Below are 18,489 nucleotides of genomic sequence, written 5' to 3' on the forward strand. Positions count from 1 at the left end.
GTGGGTAACAGAGGCAAAGGGCACACACTTGCAACAAAGATATAACACAGCCTGTGGCTTCAACGTGGACCAATAGGCTGCGGCTCCTTTGGGATGGCAGAAACCTTGTACCTTTTTGGGGTGCTCATACCTGGGCCCCCGGCCCGGGTTACTTGTGCCCGAAAGCCAGCTCGGTGGAATCTCCTTAGTAGTAAGTAGTAACTAGTGATGTCTATAGCTGCCTGTCCCTGTGACGGGAAGGGGCATGTCGTAACCCATACACGAACAAACATGTGGAGAGAGAAACAGAAAAGGCTTGTTTATTAGATACAGGAAGGAGGCCTTCTCTCACACACAGGTGCTGCTTCTCAGTCTGTATCAAGAGCAAGACAATAGTTGAAAATCGTATTCCTGAGAAGAAGCAAAAAAGTTACAATTTTGCAAAAAAAAATTACAGGTGATTTTAACAAAAGATAAAAAACACTTTTTCTTTTACAAAGAACAAAATTTCAAGTATTATTCCAGAAGACAGCAAACCCAACGCCAGAGAAAAGGGTAAGGACTAGTGGAAGCAAACGCTCCTCATGCTCTTGGTGGGAAGGGGCTACTCCAGGGAGACTGGGGTGCCACCAGGGCTGACCTGCACCTGGCACCTTGGCTGCCTATGGCCACTGCCCCACAGGAAGGAATAAAGAACATGGGGAGAGTGGGTGGGACCTGCAGCCTTGCTGACAGAGTAGCAGCAGGGACCAGCGCTGTTTCCTCCCAGGCTCGGGGTAGTGGCAATCCAACTTATCCAAGCCTGTGAGGGGGCCATGTACTCAATGTCAGTGTCCAGGGTTAACAGTTCTGGACATCAGGTGATGTTTTTATTAATAAAGAGAAACATACATTTATTCTTTCAAATACCATACTATCCCCAATTTCAGTCAATTTGTATATTATAAATTATATTATTTGTGCTACAGTTTGTGGTATTTAAATCTTACTAGAAGATAAGCACCAACTCTATTAAAATAAAAAGCATGTAAGAGCTGTGGCTTTCCCCGAGGGGCACTGCACAGCCTGTGGGCTGTAAACCTTTTCCTTAAACAACAGAACGTTTCCGACAAACTTTTCTTTTCCTCCCATGAAACTTTTCTTGAAGAGAGATGTGTGTTTTAACCATAGTTGTGGGAAAGATACAGAGAGCAAATCTGCTCATCACCACCTCAGGAGGAGAGGACGGCCGATGGCTATTTTGGCTGAAGCACTATGGGTGACCCCAAGCTCAGAGGTCGGTCATGTGTCCCATGTCTCCCAGGCTGTGGCTGGGCCTCAATGAGAGGGTCTCCTCCACAGAAAAAGTCACACCAGAGTGCTGGATACAGAGACCCCAGCATGCCCTGAGGGGGACTATAAAATGCCCTTAACATGTTTGTATTTAGTATTTCCTGAAACAGGCTGTCATTGTCCCCTGTACGCCTAAGCCATCTCGGTGCCTCCTCAGATGCTTAGTTCTTGAACCTCGTTTGTTCACAGATATGATTGAATTTCCTGCAGAGAGAAAGCCATCAAATTACCCAGGTGAGCACCAGAGAAGTATTCAAGTAAGTCAATTCTACAACAGCCCACTGGATGACCCCATGAGAACTGTGTGCACGGGGGGTTCATGGCAATGTAAGTTTAACACTATCACAGAAACTAATCAAAAGCAGCTGTCTTTTCTCCTTTCAAATATTAAAATAGAAACAGAACATTTTAGGTAATTTTCTTGGAGAAGAGACTCAAAGCTGCGAGTCCTCAGCATCCCCATGGCGCTGATGGACAGGCCTGCTGGGTGACAGTGTGGCCACCTTCCTCTCTGCAAAGAACAAGGCATCCCCCAAGAAAGACGGTTATGGCTTTACCATCCTTACCCAGGTTTTTATCAAGAAAGGTCAGCCAGTTTCTACTGAAATCCCTTCTCTTATAATAAAATGGTCTGTTCCTCACACTATTTTTGCTCAAACATAAAGCAAGAATTTTATTCCAGTCACACCTCAGAGGCAGCTGCCCTTACCTGAGTTCTTACCATGTTTCTTGCACTAAGACTCTCAATTACAGCTGACACTCGAGCAACGTGAGATTGAACTGTGCGGTCTGTTGATGCCCAGGTTTTCAACTGACCAGTGCAGTTCAAACCCTCGTCATTCAAGGGTCATCTGTACTGTAATCTGAACCACAAATATCTGGGGACCACAGTATCCCCACACAGTATCACTCCATGTGACTGACTGATTATATGAACACCTCACCTACGATTTAAAAGTGGAGGTGAGGAGCTTAGTCCTTTAAGGGAATACCCACCCTGTGAGCGACCATTTTAGAGTGATCGCAGACACTCCCTAACAGCACCAGTGACAGACCCAGGGGTGCAGGGGCATGTACACAATCCCTTGGCTCGGGTAGGGTGTTCTCAGTGACTATGGCCACTGATCTGTAAAGCGCTAACTCTCCAACAAGTCGGCTGGGAATGACGGCTGTGCTTACATAGGAGGAAAATAGAGGCAGACATTTTCATGCAAGTGTTTCACAAAATGAGGTTACAGGAAAGCAGAGTCCCTAAATGATAATACTACTTTGTATACTACATGACTAAAGTGGTATATTTATAAGTAGATACTAGCTGGCTAGTTCATGAACATCCCTAAAAGCTGAGATATCAACTTGGCCAAAACACTTGAAAAATCCCATTAGCAGAACAGGGGCCTGCTTTTCTGCAGGGTTGTGTCACCCCCTCTAGCCTTGAGGACCTGAGCTGACACGGTCCCCACCCAGCAGAACAAGCAGCACTCACATTGCGTGGTGGGCCTTCACCTGAGTGCGGCAGTTGCGACCCCAATAGCAGTCGGGACGGGAAGTTACAGCCACTAGGAAGAGAAAAACATCACAATGAGTACTATGTTGTACCCCACACTCACAAACAGCTCAGGGAGTTTACCTAGCGACCCAAAGAGAAACTGCAGCTGAAATGCACAGCACTTTGTCACGCATAACAACTAGTTTCCTTCCACTGTTCCAGGAAAAGAAAAAAATGCTTATTGAAAACCCAATTCAGGAAATGAGAATATTCCAGCTATCTCCAGGGTGTTTTGTGCATCTTGATTTAGAGACCTATGGCACAGCCGACACCCAGGGCCTGGGCTAGCACCAGATGGGTGATGGTCCTGACAGAGCATGGCCCTCAGGCAGCCCTCTGCTAAGAACACCAAACAAAGGCCCAGACAGTATCTATCTACCATGCAGGAACGAGGAAGCCACAGCAAACAGGAGTGAGATGGGGGGTGAATGGAGGGTCCCTTACCTGGCAACTCAGAGGCAGGAATGTTCTGCCGATACTGGTAGGTCAGCTCTCGGAAGCTTCGCAGGCCGCAGCAGTAACACAGCACGGTGCTCCCCGTGACTCTGTAATCTGGAAGAACACAGCCTCATGTGGGGATGGCCAGAGATAAGGAACATCAGTGACCGGAACAGCAGGACAGACATGGCTGTGCAAACTATTGGGGAACTAATGCACTGGTCCATAAAAGGGGGAGACAGTGGGCTAGATGTTTGGGAAACAAGAACAAAACCAATTCAGACGCCAAGTATTTCCTTACTGCAAAACATCAATGTTTTTCTCTCTCCCTCTCCCTCCCTCTCTCGCTAAAAATCAATAAAAAATCTTTAAAAAAACCAACAAAATAGGTGGTAGGATTTTATTTATGAAAGTTATGTGCACATGGGTTATGTGGTCATGAGAATATTGTCACTAGGTATGTTTTTAGGTGGTAGAATTTCCAAAGGTTTTTACTTTACCCTTCATACTTGCCCATCCACTTACATTTTGAGGGAAGCCATGCCATTCTTATTAAAAAGGGAAAGAGTTAAGACCCAGCTGATATACTTGGGCAACCACACAGCTGCCAAGCAGAGAACACCCGAGACACTCCTTGGAGTGTGCTCAAGACACAGAAACAGCTTGGAAGGATTCCCAGCAAACCTCTCAAGTCTTTCATAAAAATAAAATCCCTTGATTTTTCTACAGCCTCCCTCAGCGACAAAAATCACATTTTACAGGGCACCAGGTGTCCGTGGTAGAGGGGGCAAGCCTTCACAGTCACCAACACAACGAATGACAGGCCAAAGAGGAACCTGAGGGTTTGGGAACAACAGGAGCCAGGATCCCATTTTTAAAAATATTCAGAAGTATTAGGGCCTTTCTTCCTGCCTCTGCCAGGGTAGGCAGAGGTTGGAGCTGTGGATGTGGGAGAGCAGACCGGTAGCAGTGTCAAGGTGGCCTGGCAGTGTGACTGCTTCACAGGAGGCCAAAGGACCATGGATAGCACCAGAGTTCTTGCGAGGACAGCAAGTACAATGAGCTTACCAGACAGTAGGAACAATCCCCTCTGCAGAGCCACCAGGCTTTCAGTCAGCATGTTCTTCCACGTCAAACCCCTGGCCGCCAGGTAATTCTGTGATGGGGAAACAAAGGCAACAGGAAAAACATGAGCTTGGACAAGAGGGTAAATGGCTTGTGAAAGGCCCTCAAAGGTGAGTAAAGCCAAAGAAAACGTGGCGGGTCTCTGTAGAGGGCAGCTGCACATCTTTATGGGGCCCTGGTTCCAAGACCACGGCTTAGGACAGCCAGAAGAGCCGGTACACCAAGCCACCCAGCCCAGCATGGCAACACAACCACAAACCAGTGCACAAGGGTTCCTGTCCAGATGCTCCTTCAAAGCTTCCAGAACCTTTAGTATAGAGTCACACATACTTTCTAAAAGTCTGTAAGGACATTCCCAGCACAGGAGTGTGAGACACACTCTTGGCCAGAGCAGCCATAGTGTAGCAACTGGCCCATGACCATGTGACAAGGAAGCTGAGGACCTGGATCTGTGCTCTGCCCTTCACATATGGAGCTACTCAGCTCCTTCTGTACAAACCCACAAGAAAGTACCACGTGCACACCTAACAGGGGCAGTGGTGTTGAGGAGCGAGCCATGCAGGAGAGAAGGCCCTCAGTCCTGTGTGTAACGCTGCACGTACATGGGATGAAGGCAAAGTCCTTGTCAAGGGACTAATATGCACAGTAAACATACTAAAATCCTAAAAGCCAGGCTTGCTTCTGGACACGGGGAAGGAAATGGTCAGAAAGGAAGAGAGCCAGAGAGAAGGCCTGGTGGTGCCTTGGCCCAGTCCACAAAGCCCACGTGGGGCAAGGAGTCGAACCACGGAAGCAATTCCTGTGGACTGATAATGGGCATAAAGGAAACACCTGGTTTTTGGGACATGGGGAAAAACAGACAGGGTGCTGATAATCAGTACCACACGACTGAGAAAATTCAGTTATCAAGGTAACTGAAAAAGTCCTGGGGAGGCCCCCTCTCAGCCCTGGCCTAGCCGGTACCTTTAGGATGTCGGACTCGTAGTTGTTGTTGTTCAGCACCCCATCCAGGCACCTGTCACCCAGGTTGAGTTCTGTCGGGTGGAGGGAAGCAACGTTACTGGTTTCATACCCATGTCATGAAAACATCGTTCACCTGACAGCTAGGTAACCATATTTCCTTCATCACAGTCTATACAGAAGAAGAAAAAGTTACAGGACAAATACAACTTTACAACGTCCATTCCCACCCTGCCGACACAGCCAGCTCCCGAGTCTCCTCAGCGCCTGGTTTGCCGTCACACGTCTGAAGGCTGTAGCCAGATGTGCCTTTTACGGACGGTGATCCTTGTGCATAAACAAACCCTCCTGACTTTGAACTCAGGAGCCCCTGAATTCTCCTATTATTGCTTGGTTCTCAGATAACACTTTTAAATGGCAAACCCATGCAGTATGTCAGGAAAAGGTAGTTAATTTGTGATGACCTATAGTGGCTTTACCCTTCTGGGGCACACAACAGGCCACACCACCCTGTCCAGCCCTCAGATGCACCAAGGCAACATGCAAAGGCCGAAGCCACCAGCTGAAGAGTGGCATTACCACAGAAGGGGGCCAGGCAGCCGAGGCAGCCGGTCCGGGCACAGCCCCAGTACAGGTGACAGAAAGGCTGTAGGCAGACGGCACCTGTGGAAACAGCATAATTGCCAGGCAGGACACCTCAGTAAGGAATCAGATCAAAGGTCCATCAAATACACAAGCTCAATTTTAATAGCAACCCCCAAACTCTAAATTAAAGCATCGTATTTATCTACCAGACACAAAAATGACACGATAGAATGACTGTGGCCTGGATGTGGGGACAGATGTGAGATGCAGACTCCAGAAAGAGAACCAAGTATGGAAACTCGGTGTATGGCAGGGATGGCCTCACCAATTGGTGGGAAAAGCTGGGCGACTCGTATGGCCACAGGGACCGTGGACTTTGCAATGGAAACAGAACTGCATCCTTACTTCCCACCACACTGAATTCTGAGCCTGAAGGACACACAGGTGAGGCTTTGTAGACAGTGCACATGCCCTTAACTCACACTGCTGGGGGGCGATGCGGGGGTCCTGCTCACGCTCCGCCCTCCGGTCGGGCATGGGCTGGAAGCAGCAGGTGCATATGGCGTGGCTTCCTTGCAGGGTACACACATAATCCTGGGCTGCAGAATAGATAGGATGTTCAGGTCAGTGTGTGTGTCGGGACACATGCAGAAGGAGCAGATTAGAAACAGATACGAGAAGCAACAAGCTATGAGACGTGGTAGGACCAGTAGAGGCAGGGAACAGGAAAGCAGAGAGGAGCCAGCAGAAATGCCAGCTGCATCCTCATAGCAGAGCCACAGCACAGAAGGCACGGCCGTCTCACCTGTTGTGATGCTGGTGGATGTCGATGGTGTGTCCCCGGAGGCCTGTGGTGTCCCCTGGTCACTAACAGGCCCTGAGCAGGGAAGTGGCTGCCCCACCTGCCTCCGGTACTCAGGGCACTGTCTGCACACGATGTACGGCTGGCTGCAAGGGAAGCACCCAGGCCTGAACTCAGAGGGACTGGTAACAGCTGTCTCAGGGAAGCGAGTGATGGTGACAAGACAATGGCCAGGTCCCCAAGCCTGGCAGTGCCTTCTCTACTTGTGGACCTCATCTCCACTTCAGGCCTCATCAGGCCTGAGCCCTATAGCACCTGCTGTCACCCAGTGAGTGTTCTGGGGTGAGCATTCCTTCCATCCTTGCTCACCCCAGAGCAGCAGCAGTCAGAAGGCTCTGCTCTCTGCCACCTCCAGGCTCCCCTTTCCTGTATGGTTTCCAGAGCCCTCGCCCATGAGCTACTCTGGGGGTCCTGAGGTATCTTTTGCCTACCCCTTGCTTTGCATGATATCCCCAGGGGCACGGTCACTCAGTCCCCACCTGGAACAGGACATGCTCTCACAGTCATGGGAGCCAGGGCTGTTCTCAGTGCTCACCCCTACTCACCACACTCAAAACAGGGAGCATCACTATCCAAAGTCACAGAGCAGAGGCGAGCCCAGAACACAAGGGAGTTGACTGCTCAGTGCAGAGCCTGCCCCGCTCCCTGACAGGTGCAGGCTCACCTAACATCCGAGGATTCACTGTCCACATCTGAAAGGTCCAGCAGGTCCTCCGAACTGCCTTCCTCGTCCGAGAAAGACCTCCTGACTTTGGGCTGCAGCATGTCCTGCGTGATCTTGTTCCTGGCAGCCATGCTCTGCACATCTTCCTCGCTACGACTCTTGTCTGGAATTCAAAGGACACAGCTCTGCTGGCGGGAAGGCCTCTGGGGACACACAGTGGTCTCTGGGAGCTGAGTGGCTGCCTCACTTGCCTGGGTGCTGGAGAAGGTACGCCTCCACCAGGTTATTGAGGATGTGGTTTTTACAGATCCGCTCGACCGGGCAGCGGCACGTGGGGCACAGCGTGGAGCGCTCCATCCAGCCCGAGTAGCAGGCCGCACAGAAGGTATGCATGCAGGGCTGCAGGCTGAGGTACGAGGACGGGTCTTCAGACACCCCCGCGGGGCACTTGCAGGTGGTGCGTCTGCCCACCAAGCCACAGCAGCCCCCAGTCCCCAGGGCACAGCCTGCCTGGAGCGTTAGAAGCCAGGATTCCGGGTCATGCTGCCTCTCTCCCCAGAGGAGGACGTGGCCTTGCCCAGGCTGTGGGTTGGTAACAAAACAGAAAAGCGAGCAAACCACCAGCCCCCAAGCTCTCCCCTCTGCAGGGCCTGGAGCCTGTACTTCTGTGCTGTCCACAGCTGGCAGCGTCTGCATCCTTGGCTAGTGACCAGGAATGCCGCCTGACTCCCATATCCCACCTGAAAACGGTCCTCACGTGAAAACACAGCATTCAACCTAAGCTACTTTAACTCAGTCCCTGTTAATTAAAAGAAACTAGAAGCCATGTGCGATTCTGTTCCAGGAGGTTCAGAGAGCACACTGAATTCAGGAATACGAGGAACAGAGACACCAAGCCCAAAAGGTCTGCATTTAAGCTGAAACTCAGAGAGGAGCTAAGTCTTCCCACAGAAAAGGAGAGAGGTGAAGCCACCCCGGGACCTTCATTCTGTTAACTATGTTTCCTTAACTAGGTACAGTTCACTTGGTTGACACCTGAGGTGGACCAAGCACTTAGGTTACATATGACCATGTCAACCAAGGCCACAGCCACACTAGTGCCATGGGTTCTTCTACAGCCTTGGTCGCTGGGGCAGGTTTTTGGCTTGTTGGCCATTCAAGGAAAATGACAATGGTAACATCAGCAGACTCGACCCAAACCTGACCCAGAAGCTTGCTTTATCCATGGCACCCAGCCTCCCCACACGTGCACACCTCACACAGTCGTGCAGCAGGTCCTGGCAGATGATGCACGTGAGTGTCTCCTCCATCTTGTCAGGCTTCTCGGTGGCAGCTCTGACTTCCTCGAGGGCACTGTGGGTGTCCCTACCCTGGTCTGTGACCAACAAGTGCAGGTTCAAGTTGGATTCCCCGTCTGCAAAAGGAAGGGACCGGTTGTGACCATCACAACCAAGGAGGAAACAGGTGCTAGCTTGTTTTCTTTTACAAAAGTTTTAATGTGCAGACAGAACACAGTCCTCGCCAGTGTTTTAATGGCATTTTAAATCAGTCCCACCAGTCTCATTCTAGTATGCCAAAATTTTGTCTTAGAAGAATAGTTCATAACGTAAAAAAGATGTTCAGGAGACACAGTTAAGAGGGAAGGTCGAGCTGTCAAACTGTCGCTGTGTCTACTCTCATTTGTTTAAACAAACAAAAAACATGACTTGCATACACAGGAGATGGCTGGAAAGTATAGACTGAGGCATTACCAGGAGCTTTAAAACTTTTTTTCCTTTCTTCCGCTGGTGTTTTTTCCTATGATGCTCAGGTGTTGCTAATCATGATTTTTATTTTTAATTAAAGAAATACTTGTGTGCAGTTAAAAAGTTTAAAAGTATTTAAAAGAGAACACAAATAGCACCTCTGCCCAGCCTTTCCTGTCAACCTCTCTTCTTCGAGGAAACTGCTTTCGTGTGTTTTAGCCTTTCCTCCTCGTGTGGCCCGTGTTTCTGAATTGTGGAGCTACCTTTAGGTCGATTTTAGACATCATCTCCTGATACCTTCTAAGGTATAGAAGGATTCTTTCCTCAGGGCCCCCTTCCCAATTGACTGTAAAACAACAGCTGGCTTGGTATAATGTATGCAGGTTATTTGCTTAAGTATTTACTGCTCAGCCAAACAGTAAACTATCACCTTCCTGTCCCGCCCTCCAATCCACCGCTGCTCTCAGGCCTGATGCATAGCTGTTGTCCTGTCACAACATACCCAAATATTTTTTACACTCTTCTGAACTTTGTCTTTTATTTATTTATTATTTTTTTAAAACATATCTTTATTGATCTTAGAGAGAGGAAAGGAGGGGGAGAGGGAGAGATAGAAACATCAATGATGAGAGAGTCATTGATTGGCTGCCTAACCTGCAACCCGGGCATGTGCCCTGAACAGGAATCGAACCCCAATCTCCTGGATCCTAGGTCAATGCTCAACCACTGAGCCATGCCCGGCAGGGCTTAACTTTGTCTTTTAAAGTACAAATTTTTCTCTAAATCACTTACAGTGTGAAGATGACATATCTTAGAGATGACATATTCTAAGGAACTGGTTAGATCAGAACAGAGACAATTCTGGATGCACTGCTTCCAGACCAAGAACATCTTCTGATAATAAACGGGAAGGAAACAGTCCTGAATTACAATCAGAAAATGCTGAGGTACCACAAGGGTCAGCCTGAGATGCACACTTGCACTTCTGTAGGAGGTGAGGCCCCACTAGGGGCAGATGGGTGCCCTGTAGTGCTCAAAGGGCCAGGGGCACAGGGAACCGTGAGACTGACCTCCTCTCATTCTCTTTTTGATGGGCTCCAGACCCTCCTGACCCTGCAGTTCCGATGCAGGAAGGGGTGCTCCCTCTCTGCTGGGGACGGCTGAAGGGACACTGGAGGTTCCAGGGCTTGTCACAGGTGGACCACACCCTTTCAGGGAGACAACGGCACCTCTGGCAGCTGTGAGAGACAAATAAGAAAAGTTCTGATCCATCCCTCTAAGGAGTGCGCACAGGGGTGAAACGCCACTGGTCCAAACCAAATGCAGATAGTCCAAGATGCCGTGTTTAAGAATGATATGTGCTTCCTAGAAATACGCATCCACTCAGTTAATATCTGAAATGTGTTGTGTGCATCATGCCCATCGCTGTGCTTGGTGGAGCTGGGGGCATGCAGCACATTCACAGGGAGAAAGGTACAGATGTCTGTGACTGGGAACAATCTTAAACATTTAGTCTAACTGGGGACAATCCACATGCCAGTCACCATGGAACACACACTGCTGACACAGAAGTTCACGTAGAGACCTTTCAGAAGAGGGTGCAGCAGGCCTCATTGCAAGAGGAAGACCAGACAGGTGGGGATGGAGGGTGTGAACTGTTTTCCAAGGGTGACAAAGGGAAACAGGGAAGAGTAACTCCTGGGGAAAGTACTGGTTTTCATAGCAAGAAACAGAGTCATAAATCAGGACAGCTTCGACAGAAAGGTAAAAAAACTTTCGGATAACCTTTATCTTAATAAAGACCTTGTGTACATTATAATACATATCTAGTCTGCAACATTCAAATAGTTAAGTGCTGTTATTTTGAAAAAAAAAAAAAAAAAATGGCCTGCAGCTGAAAGAGAAAAGCCAGAATTGTTTTGGGAACAAACTACTTGTACACTGAGAGAAAAGCAGCAGCTTCCTAAGCGGGGCCTGGCTCTGATTCTCTCCCACTATGGTCTTGAAGCCTCTGATGCTCAGTCAGGCTTCTCACTCCAGAATGAAGATTATAATGATGCTCACGGTGAGAATTAACAAAAGTGCCTGGCACCCTACCGCACATATAGCAGGCGCCCTGGGAGTATTAACTGTGGTTATTTTGTTCGTATGTCTACACTTAGGCATATAGCTAGAAAAATTTCCCCAAATTTACACAATTGGACCTAAGTTTCCATCTGAACAATTTGCTTACAGTAATATTGTTTGTTTATCCTCCTTATATTTTTAAAAAGTATACAAGTAATATATGAATACATTGGCCTTTTATGGCAGAAAATTCCATTATATACATGCATGTGTAAATATAGGCCAGTTTTTCTTTTTTTTAATCCTCACTCAAGGATATTTTTTCCATTGCTTTTCAGAGAGTAGAAGGGGAAAGGAGAGGGGGGGGAGAGAGAGAGAGAGATGTGAGAGAGTCACGTCAGTTGGTTGCCTCCCACACATGCCCTGACCAGGGCCGGGCATCAAGCCTGAAACCGAGGTACTTGCCCTTGGCCAGAACCAAACCTGGGACCCTTCAGTCTCCAGGCCGATGCTCTAACTACTGAGCCACATTGGCCAGGCTGTGCCGCATTCTCTCTACCCATTCATCCATCAGTGGACACTTAGGCTGTTCCTACACCTTGGCTATTGTAAATAACGCTGCAACAAACAAGGGAGTGCAGATATCTCCCTGAGATATGATTTCATTTCCTTCAGATGTATATTCAGAAGTGGGATTGCTGGATTACATGATAGATCTATTTTTAATTTTGGGGGGAACCTCATACTGTTTTCCATAGTGGATGAACCAGTTTACAATCCCACAAGGGTTCGTTTTTCCAAATCCTCACTATCATTTGTTATCTCTTGTCTTTTGATGATGGCCATTCTAACAAGGGTGAGGTGATATCTCATTGTGGTTTTAGTTTCCATTTCTCTGATTATTAGTGATATGGAGGCTCTGCTGGTTCCTGACTTGGAATGTGGGTGGGATGGCTGGAGCTCTAGCAACCACAAGATGAAAAGAGAACAACAATAAGGTAGCATGCGGCAGACAGAGAGGGTGGTGACACCAGCAGCTGATGAGCATGTGGTGGGCTGTGTATCCCTGACTTTGTTCTGGAAGCCAGGTTTTCTGTTTCTCACATCCAAACACCCTCACTGAGATTTAAAAGGGTCTCTATCCATAAAATCTGCAGACTGGGCTATAATGTAAGAATGTGAGAACAGGTATTCTAGGGATAACTAGGTGGAGGAGGGTGTAAAACTTGACTGAAGAATACCAGAGAGCTTAATAAGCAGGGGGAAACGCCATTTTTCCTGTGTAGAGCAAAAATGTCAACTCTCCCCAAATCAAAATCTCAAAAAGACTTTAAAACTTGAAAAGGTAATTCTAAAGATAATGTGGAAGTAGCTAAAAATATTAATATGTATAGTGCGGTCCAATTTAGGGAACAAATGCACACATATTCTAGGTCGTAACACCACCACAGGGAACGCTCACGTCATACTGCACCTAGGGAGTTATTATTTTTTCCCAGAAACAAGGGATGAAAGTAAAAATTGATGCTACAAAGACCAAAATAAGTAAAACTGGTTTGAAATATGCTACTCCAGAGGAGTCATGAAAACATGCTGCTCAGTGAGAAGCCAGACTCAGGCCACATGATGAAGGGTCCCCTCCATATGAAAAGTCCAAAGAGACAAATCCAAAGACAGAGCAGACCAGCAGGTGCCAGGTGATTTCATGGATGTGAATTATACCCCAATGAAACTGTGAGAAGTACCATGGTACCAGTCTTGGACCTTTAGCATTTCTCCTAGGGCTGGAACAAGAATATTTACTACACAGAAATCCTGCTACTGAGAGCCTGATGCCACCTCTGAATTCTTTAGTGGCTTATTGTCTCATAACAACATAGGTCAAGATTAGTGAACAGGAACTAATGGACCTACCACCTGAGACCCTCATCTCACCAGAGCTGGACGGTGGCACTCGCCCTGCAGGGGGCTCCATGGAAGAGGTAGAGGCCAAGGGGAAGAGGTCCGACGTCGATGTCGATGGCTGTGGTTCCTCAAAGAATGCCTGAGTGGTGGGCGAGGACGGCAGGACCTGGGGCTCGTCCCCTCGCCCTGCACCTGAGGTATCTTTGGTCACATGGAACACGTTTTCTTTATTAGCTTCTGTAAGCACAAAAGCGGCAGATGGAGCCGTCAGGGCTCACAGTGCCACTGCTTCCCACACAGCAAGCAGATGGAGGGGCTTCCTCGTCACACTAAAGTCTTTTACTGTGATCTCACTTACCAAAGGAGTCCTGTGCCACTCCTTGCTTTTCACGCAATGATTCGTAGAGGTACGCCACATCTGCAAGGATCAACCCCGTGGGGCGGTGTTGGCCGTGCACCAGCCAGGGTCACTTTTCTCCCCCCCCCCGTCCCTCTGTCCTCGTCGACTGTCCTCACTTGTCAGCCACTAACATTCACCAGTTTCAGGGATTTTAACACAAATGACCCAAAACATCTTAACCAACTTTAAAATAAGCCCCAGGAAAACATGTCTGGAGTCAGGAGGCAAGGCACTGGCCAGGCAAAGAATCAATGCCTTCCTGTCATTTCACAGAAGGCACAGACCTGGGACCTTCCTGCGTGGCCAGGGGCTGGCTGGGATTATGCTGCAGACAACCTGGGAATATCCCCCCTCCCTCCTATTTCACCCTGACTCTCCCTGCCCCATGTCCTCCTTCTTCCACAGACAGACACTCAGAGCTGGAAAAGCCCTGAGGGAGCCAGTCTAAGCTTTGCTGTCTCCTACAGTCTCCAAAGCAGGACCACCCAGGGCCTCCAGTCCCCTATTCTAAGCCTTATTCCCACAACACAGATTTCTTCTACTAGGACCTAACCCATCCCCACTCGCTTCTCCGTGGCTGCCGTTCTGAGGTTCACGGCTCAAGACCAAGGTTCTATTTTTGAAGCGCTGGGGCTCAGACTGCAAGGTCAATGCTCCCACTCCTGACAGACATTACTCACACCCAGACTCTACGTAACTGTGAGAAGACTGTCGCTAACATGGATGTTCCCACAGGAAAAGTCTGCTTCAATGGACTCTTCAAGAAGCATCCCAGCTATGGCAGGACTTCCCTACTGCACAGCACCTGTGTCCACCCAGAGGGTCTCCCCCTTACTGTGCTCCGGCTCATTCTTCCTGTACACCAGGTAGATGACATCCCCAGTCTGCAAAGGACAAGTCTGCTTCTTAACAACCTTCAGTTTGTTAATTACTGTGCCATTGGTGCTGCAAAGACAACAAAAATGCAATTTATTCTACTTAAAACCACCTGGAATTAAAAACTTCTTTTTCCACCATTAGGAAAGCAGTTCAATAGGCACTTTCATACATGCACCCATAGGTTCACTGCAGCATCATTCACAACAGCCAAGATGTGGAAGCAACCTAAGTGCCCATCAACAGATGACTGGATAAAGAAAAAGTGGTGCATGTACACAATGGAATGCAACTTGGCCAAAAAAAGAATGAAATATTGCCATTTGCGACAACACGGTTGGACCTAGATGGTATTGTGCTGAGTGAAAATAAGTCAGACAGAGAAAGACAAATACCATGAGATTTCACTTATATGTAGAATCTAGAAAACAAAACAAACAGAACAGTTACTAGAGTGGGGAGGGGCTGAGGGGCCGGTTGGAATAGGTGAAGGGGACTAAGAGGCACAAAGTTCCAGTTATAAAATAAACGAGTCATGGGATGTCATGTGCAGCACAGGACTACAGTCAGTAATACTGTAGTGGCTTTGTATGGTGACAGATGGTAAAGAGTCGTCATGGTGATCATAATGCACATAAATATTGAATCACTATGACATACATCTGAAACTAATAAAATACTGCAAAGTGTTTTGGAGGATCACTGCAGTGTCACTTATAAGAAAAGTCAAAATAATAAATTTCCATCAGTTATTACATAGTAATAATGGAAAAGATGAGACAGATTTAGACATACTGACACGTCAAGACTCCAGAGACATTATAAATGAAAAGAACAGATACAACAACACGTAGTAAAATCTCATTAATGCAAAATATATATGTATTGTTCATGGGTAAGTGGGATTTTGGGAAGCTTTTCTCTTTTACATAGTCCACATGCTGTATAAGAAATAATAATAAAAGATTTTTAAAAAATTTTATTTGGGGGAAGAAGTGTAATTTAAGTAGGTTTGCAAGAACCAAAAATTTATCATTGTCTTTTAAGTCTTATTTCTGAGAGATTTTTGCTTTAATTTGAGTACATTCAAGAAGGGTCACAGACACCCAGGTGTCACTGAGCTTCTCATCCTGGAGAGAAGGTATACTTCCTGATACCTTGAGGGCCTGCTAACTACAGTGTTACAGAAAACCAACCCTCGCTTCTCCTCCACAGTCACTGGCTTTAAGTCAGGTTCCTGACGCTACAAGAGGAAATGGAAAAGCTCAGAGAGCGCTTACCTGGTGTCTTCCAGTGACACCTGACCAGATTTTTCATCCACTATAATTTTACAGTGATCTCCAGAGACTAGTTTATTGCCAGGAAATGAAAGGTCACAACCTAAAACACAGAGGGGACACCTGAATATGACTGTGGGTACCGTGCACAATACTGCCCTTTGCTGAACCAGAGAGAGGAATGTTTGCATGTGGCTGGAAATCAGGGCCCACGTTGTATGCACTTAAGGAGAAAACACCTAATCAAGAAGGTACAAAGAAAAATGTTTAAAGGATTTAAGTGTTAATCTAATGTAAAGGGACAGGAATTGTGTCTTGAACCTTCCTGATTGCCCATTAGGGGATAGGATACCCCATCAACACCTCCAGCTAAACAGCAACAGATCCTGGGTGACAATTTTACAATACGCACACATCTGTAGCTAGCCTGCTAAATATTACAGAACTTAAAAAATACTAAGAGGTTTAGTTATGTAATTCTTCAGTACCTTAACTTAGTCTTTAATTTCTTCTCTGTGTAACCTGTTTCATAAACCATACTAAAGTGAAGCAATGTCAGAGTCACAGACTATATGACTGAGAAAATTATTATAGGCACGTTTAAGAAAATTAGAAACAGCCTGGCCGGGCATGGCTCAGCGTTTGAGGACTGACCTAGGATCCAAGAGATCACCGTTCCATTCCCGGTCAGGGCACATGCCAGGGTTGTGGGCTCCATCCCCAGTCGGGGCATGTGGGAGGCAGCCGATCAATGACTCTCTCATCATTGATGTTTCTGTCTCTCTCTCTTCCTCTCTCTGAAATCAATAAAGATATATTAAAAAAAAAATTAAAAACAGAAGGGAGATGCAGTTATAGCTAAACACAATCCCTCAATCCTCATTAAATGCAAGGAGAAAACCTTCAAATACTTTGTTCTGTCCTTAAATCTAAAGAATAAAAGCTTCCATTACAGAAATTTAGGTTTTGCTGGAAAGGTTAATGTTGGAATGACTTCTATTAAGCAGCAGATTAAGCCAACACGTTTTTGCTCCTTGTATTAACATGTAAAACGCTGTAATTATAATACTGTGCCATAACAACAGTGGCTAATGCTAAGGCCTCGCCTAAGCACTTCACACAGGTGATCTCATTTAACCTTCTCAGTGACTTCTCACAGAAAGGCAAGTAGGTACCGCAAAGTAAATTACACGGTGATGCCGGGTGGAAACCCAGCAGTTTGTCTTCAGGGCTTCTGGTCTTCACCAAACTTCCGATTACATCAATTAAAGCCAATTAGGTTGCTTTTCAAAAATTTCTAATGATAGGTAAGCACGTCCAAAGTTGTAGAAAAATTAACTTGATATTGAGATTAAACAGTAGTCTTTCTCATTCTCTCCTTTTTAAAGTATACAGTCAGAGCGATAAATTATTTTCAGACAAACGAAGCCGTTTTTGGCCTGACCCGCAGGGAGCAGGGGCACCTCGGGCAGCTGCGCGCCTCCGGCTTCGTTTCCGGGACCAACCAGGGTTTCGGGGGTTGTGGGGGCTGGGACTTGAGGTCTCTTCAATAAGGGGCCGCAGCTACACATTTCCCTGGAGGCCCTGCTTTGGCTGCATCCCATCGGCTCTGGCACATTTCCACTCTACTCATCTTCCCTGTGACTTCTCCGACCCACCGGAGAAGAGCTAAGAGCGCGACATTTAAATGTCCACATGGCCGCGACCTTGGCGGCGATCTCCCGCTCGCGGGCTCCTCGCGCCTCCCACCGGGGCCGCGCCGTCGGGGGGCCGCGGAGACCGCGCCGGGGCTGGGGCGTCCCGGGCTGAACCGCCTGCGGGAGGCCCTCGGAAGTCGTGGGGCGAAGCCCAGGGAGTAAATGGCGGCTCCCGGGGGAAAGCTGGTCCGCACGGCGCCCCGCCCGGGGCCTCGGGGCGCCGGTCCCGCCCTCCGGCCCCCACGCCGGCCCCGGGTCCCCGTCCTCCGGCCCCGCCCGCCGCCTGCCCCAGCCGCGGCCCCCGGCCCTCACCGCCTCCGGTCCCCGGTCCCCTTCTCGCGGCCCCATCCCGGTCCCTCAGCCCGTCCCCACCCCGGTCGCTGTCCGGTTCCCCCGGCCCTCCGGCCCTCCCCGGCCCCTCCCCGGCCCCGGGCGCACCTCTCCTCCGCCCAATGGTCCACTCTCGTTTCCTCAAGAGGACCTGCGGCTCGCCCTCCTCGGCGCCCAGGCGGAGGAGCCTCCCCCACGGCGGCCGCTGAGGCGGCTGCTCGCCTTCCCCGGGCTGCTCCATCGGACTCACATCTGCCGACACCCGGAAACGGCGGGACGGGCTGCGGCCCGCGGCTCCTCCCCGTGGCCTCCGGGCCTCAGCGCCCCCACCACGCCGCCTCCCGCGTGCCGCCCGCCCGGCTTAGCCCCCGCCCAGCGCCGAACCCGGAACCGGCTGCGCCGCCGCCGCCGCTGTCAACAGACATCGCGGATCCCTCAGCTGATCCTTAGGCGGGGTCCGCGGCGTCCTCGCCCTGCCATTGGCTGGCGGCGGCGCCCACCGAGCGCGGCGGCTAGAGAGGACCCCGGAGCGGCCACGGGAGTGGGCGTGTGGGGGCTGGCGGAGCGTGCGCAGACTGGAGGCTGAGGGCCCGGACGCCATCTTTGGTACTGGCCCGACGACTGCGTCTTGGCGGTAGCTGCCGCCCGCGCCATGTTAAGTCAGGGCAAAAGGCACGGAGTAATTTGGACCCTGGGCG

The 18,489-nt window shown here is 48.9% G+C and overlaps 1 protein-coding gene across 1 annotated transcript; it reads right to left on the minus strand.

Annotated features, from left to right (window-relative positions):
* Window positions 1-261: 261 nt before the first annotated feature.
* CHFR (checkpoint with forkhead and ring finger domains) lies at window positions 262-18,032 on the minus strand. Its single transcript, XM_087828735.1, has 17 exons — window positions 17,900-18,032; window positions 15,768-15,867; window positions 14,447-14,556; window positions 13,570-13,629; window positions 13,242-13,448; window positions 10,310-10,477; window positions 8,749-8,908; window positions 7,746-7,900; window positions 7,495-7,657; window positions 6,774-6,916; window positions 6,451-6,567; window positions 5,963-6,046; window positions 5,387-5,457; window positions 4,367-4,454; window positions 3,305-3,412; window positions 2,798-2,870; window positions 262-1,515 (listed from the first exon to the last, which is right to left on the minus strand). The coding sequence occupies exons 1-17, from the start codon at window positions 18,030-18,032 to the stop codon at window positions 1,473-1,475; spliced, it is 1,983 nt and encodes a 660-aa protein (XP_087684861.1). The 3' UTR covers window positions 262-1,472.
* Window positions 18,033-18,489: the final 457 nt, after the last annotated feature.

The sequence above is a fragment of the Miniopterus natalensis genome, chromosome 20, assembly GCF_054644295.1.
Source record: "Miniopterus natalensis isolate mMinNat1 chromosome 20, mMinNat1.hap1, whole genome shotgun sequence".
NCBI lineage: Eukaryota > Metazoa > Chordata > Mammalia > Chiroptera > Miniopteridae > Miniopterus > Miniopterus natalensis.

What these genes read in the sequence shown, in the direction of transcription:
- CHFR (XM_087828735.1), bottom strand. Translation starts at nt 18,032, where the DNA reads ATGGAGCAGCCCGGGGAAGGCGAGCAGCCGCCTCAGCGGCCGCCGTGG. An exon ending in ACGAGTCCGACATCCTAAAG is followed by an intron (nt 4,455 to 5,386) that starts GTACCGGCTAGG and finishes TCCCCATCACAG; the next exon opens with AATTACCTGGCGGCCAGGGG. An exon ending in TCCTGCCTCTGAGTTGCCAG is followed by an intron (nt 2,871 to 3,304) that starts GTAAGGGACCCT and finishes TTCTCTTCCTAG; the next exon opens with TGGCTGTAACTTCCCGTCCC.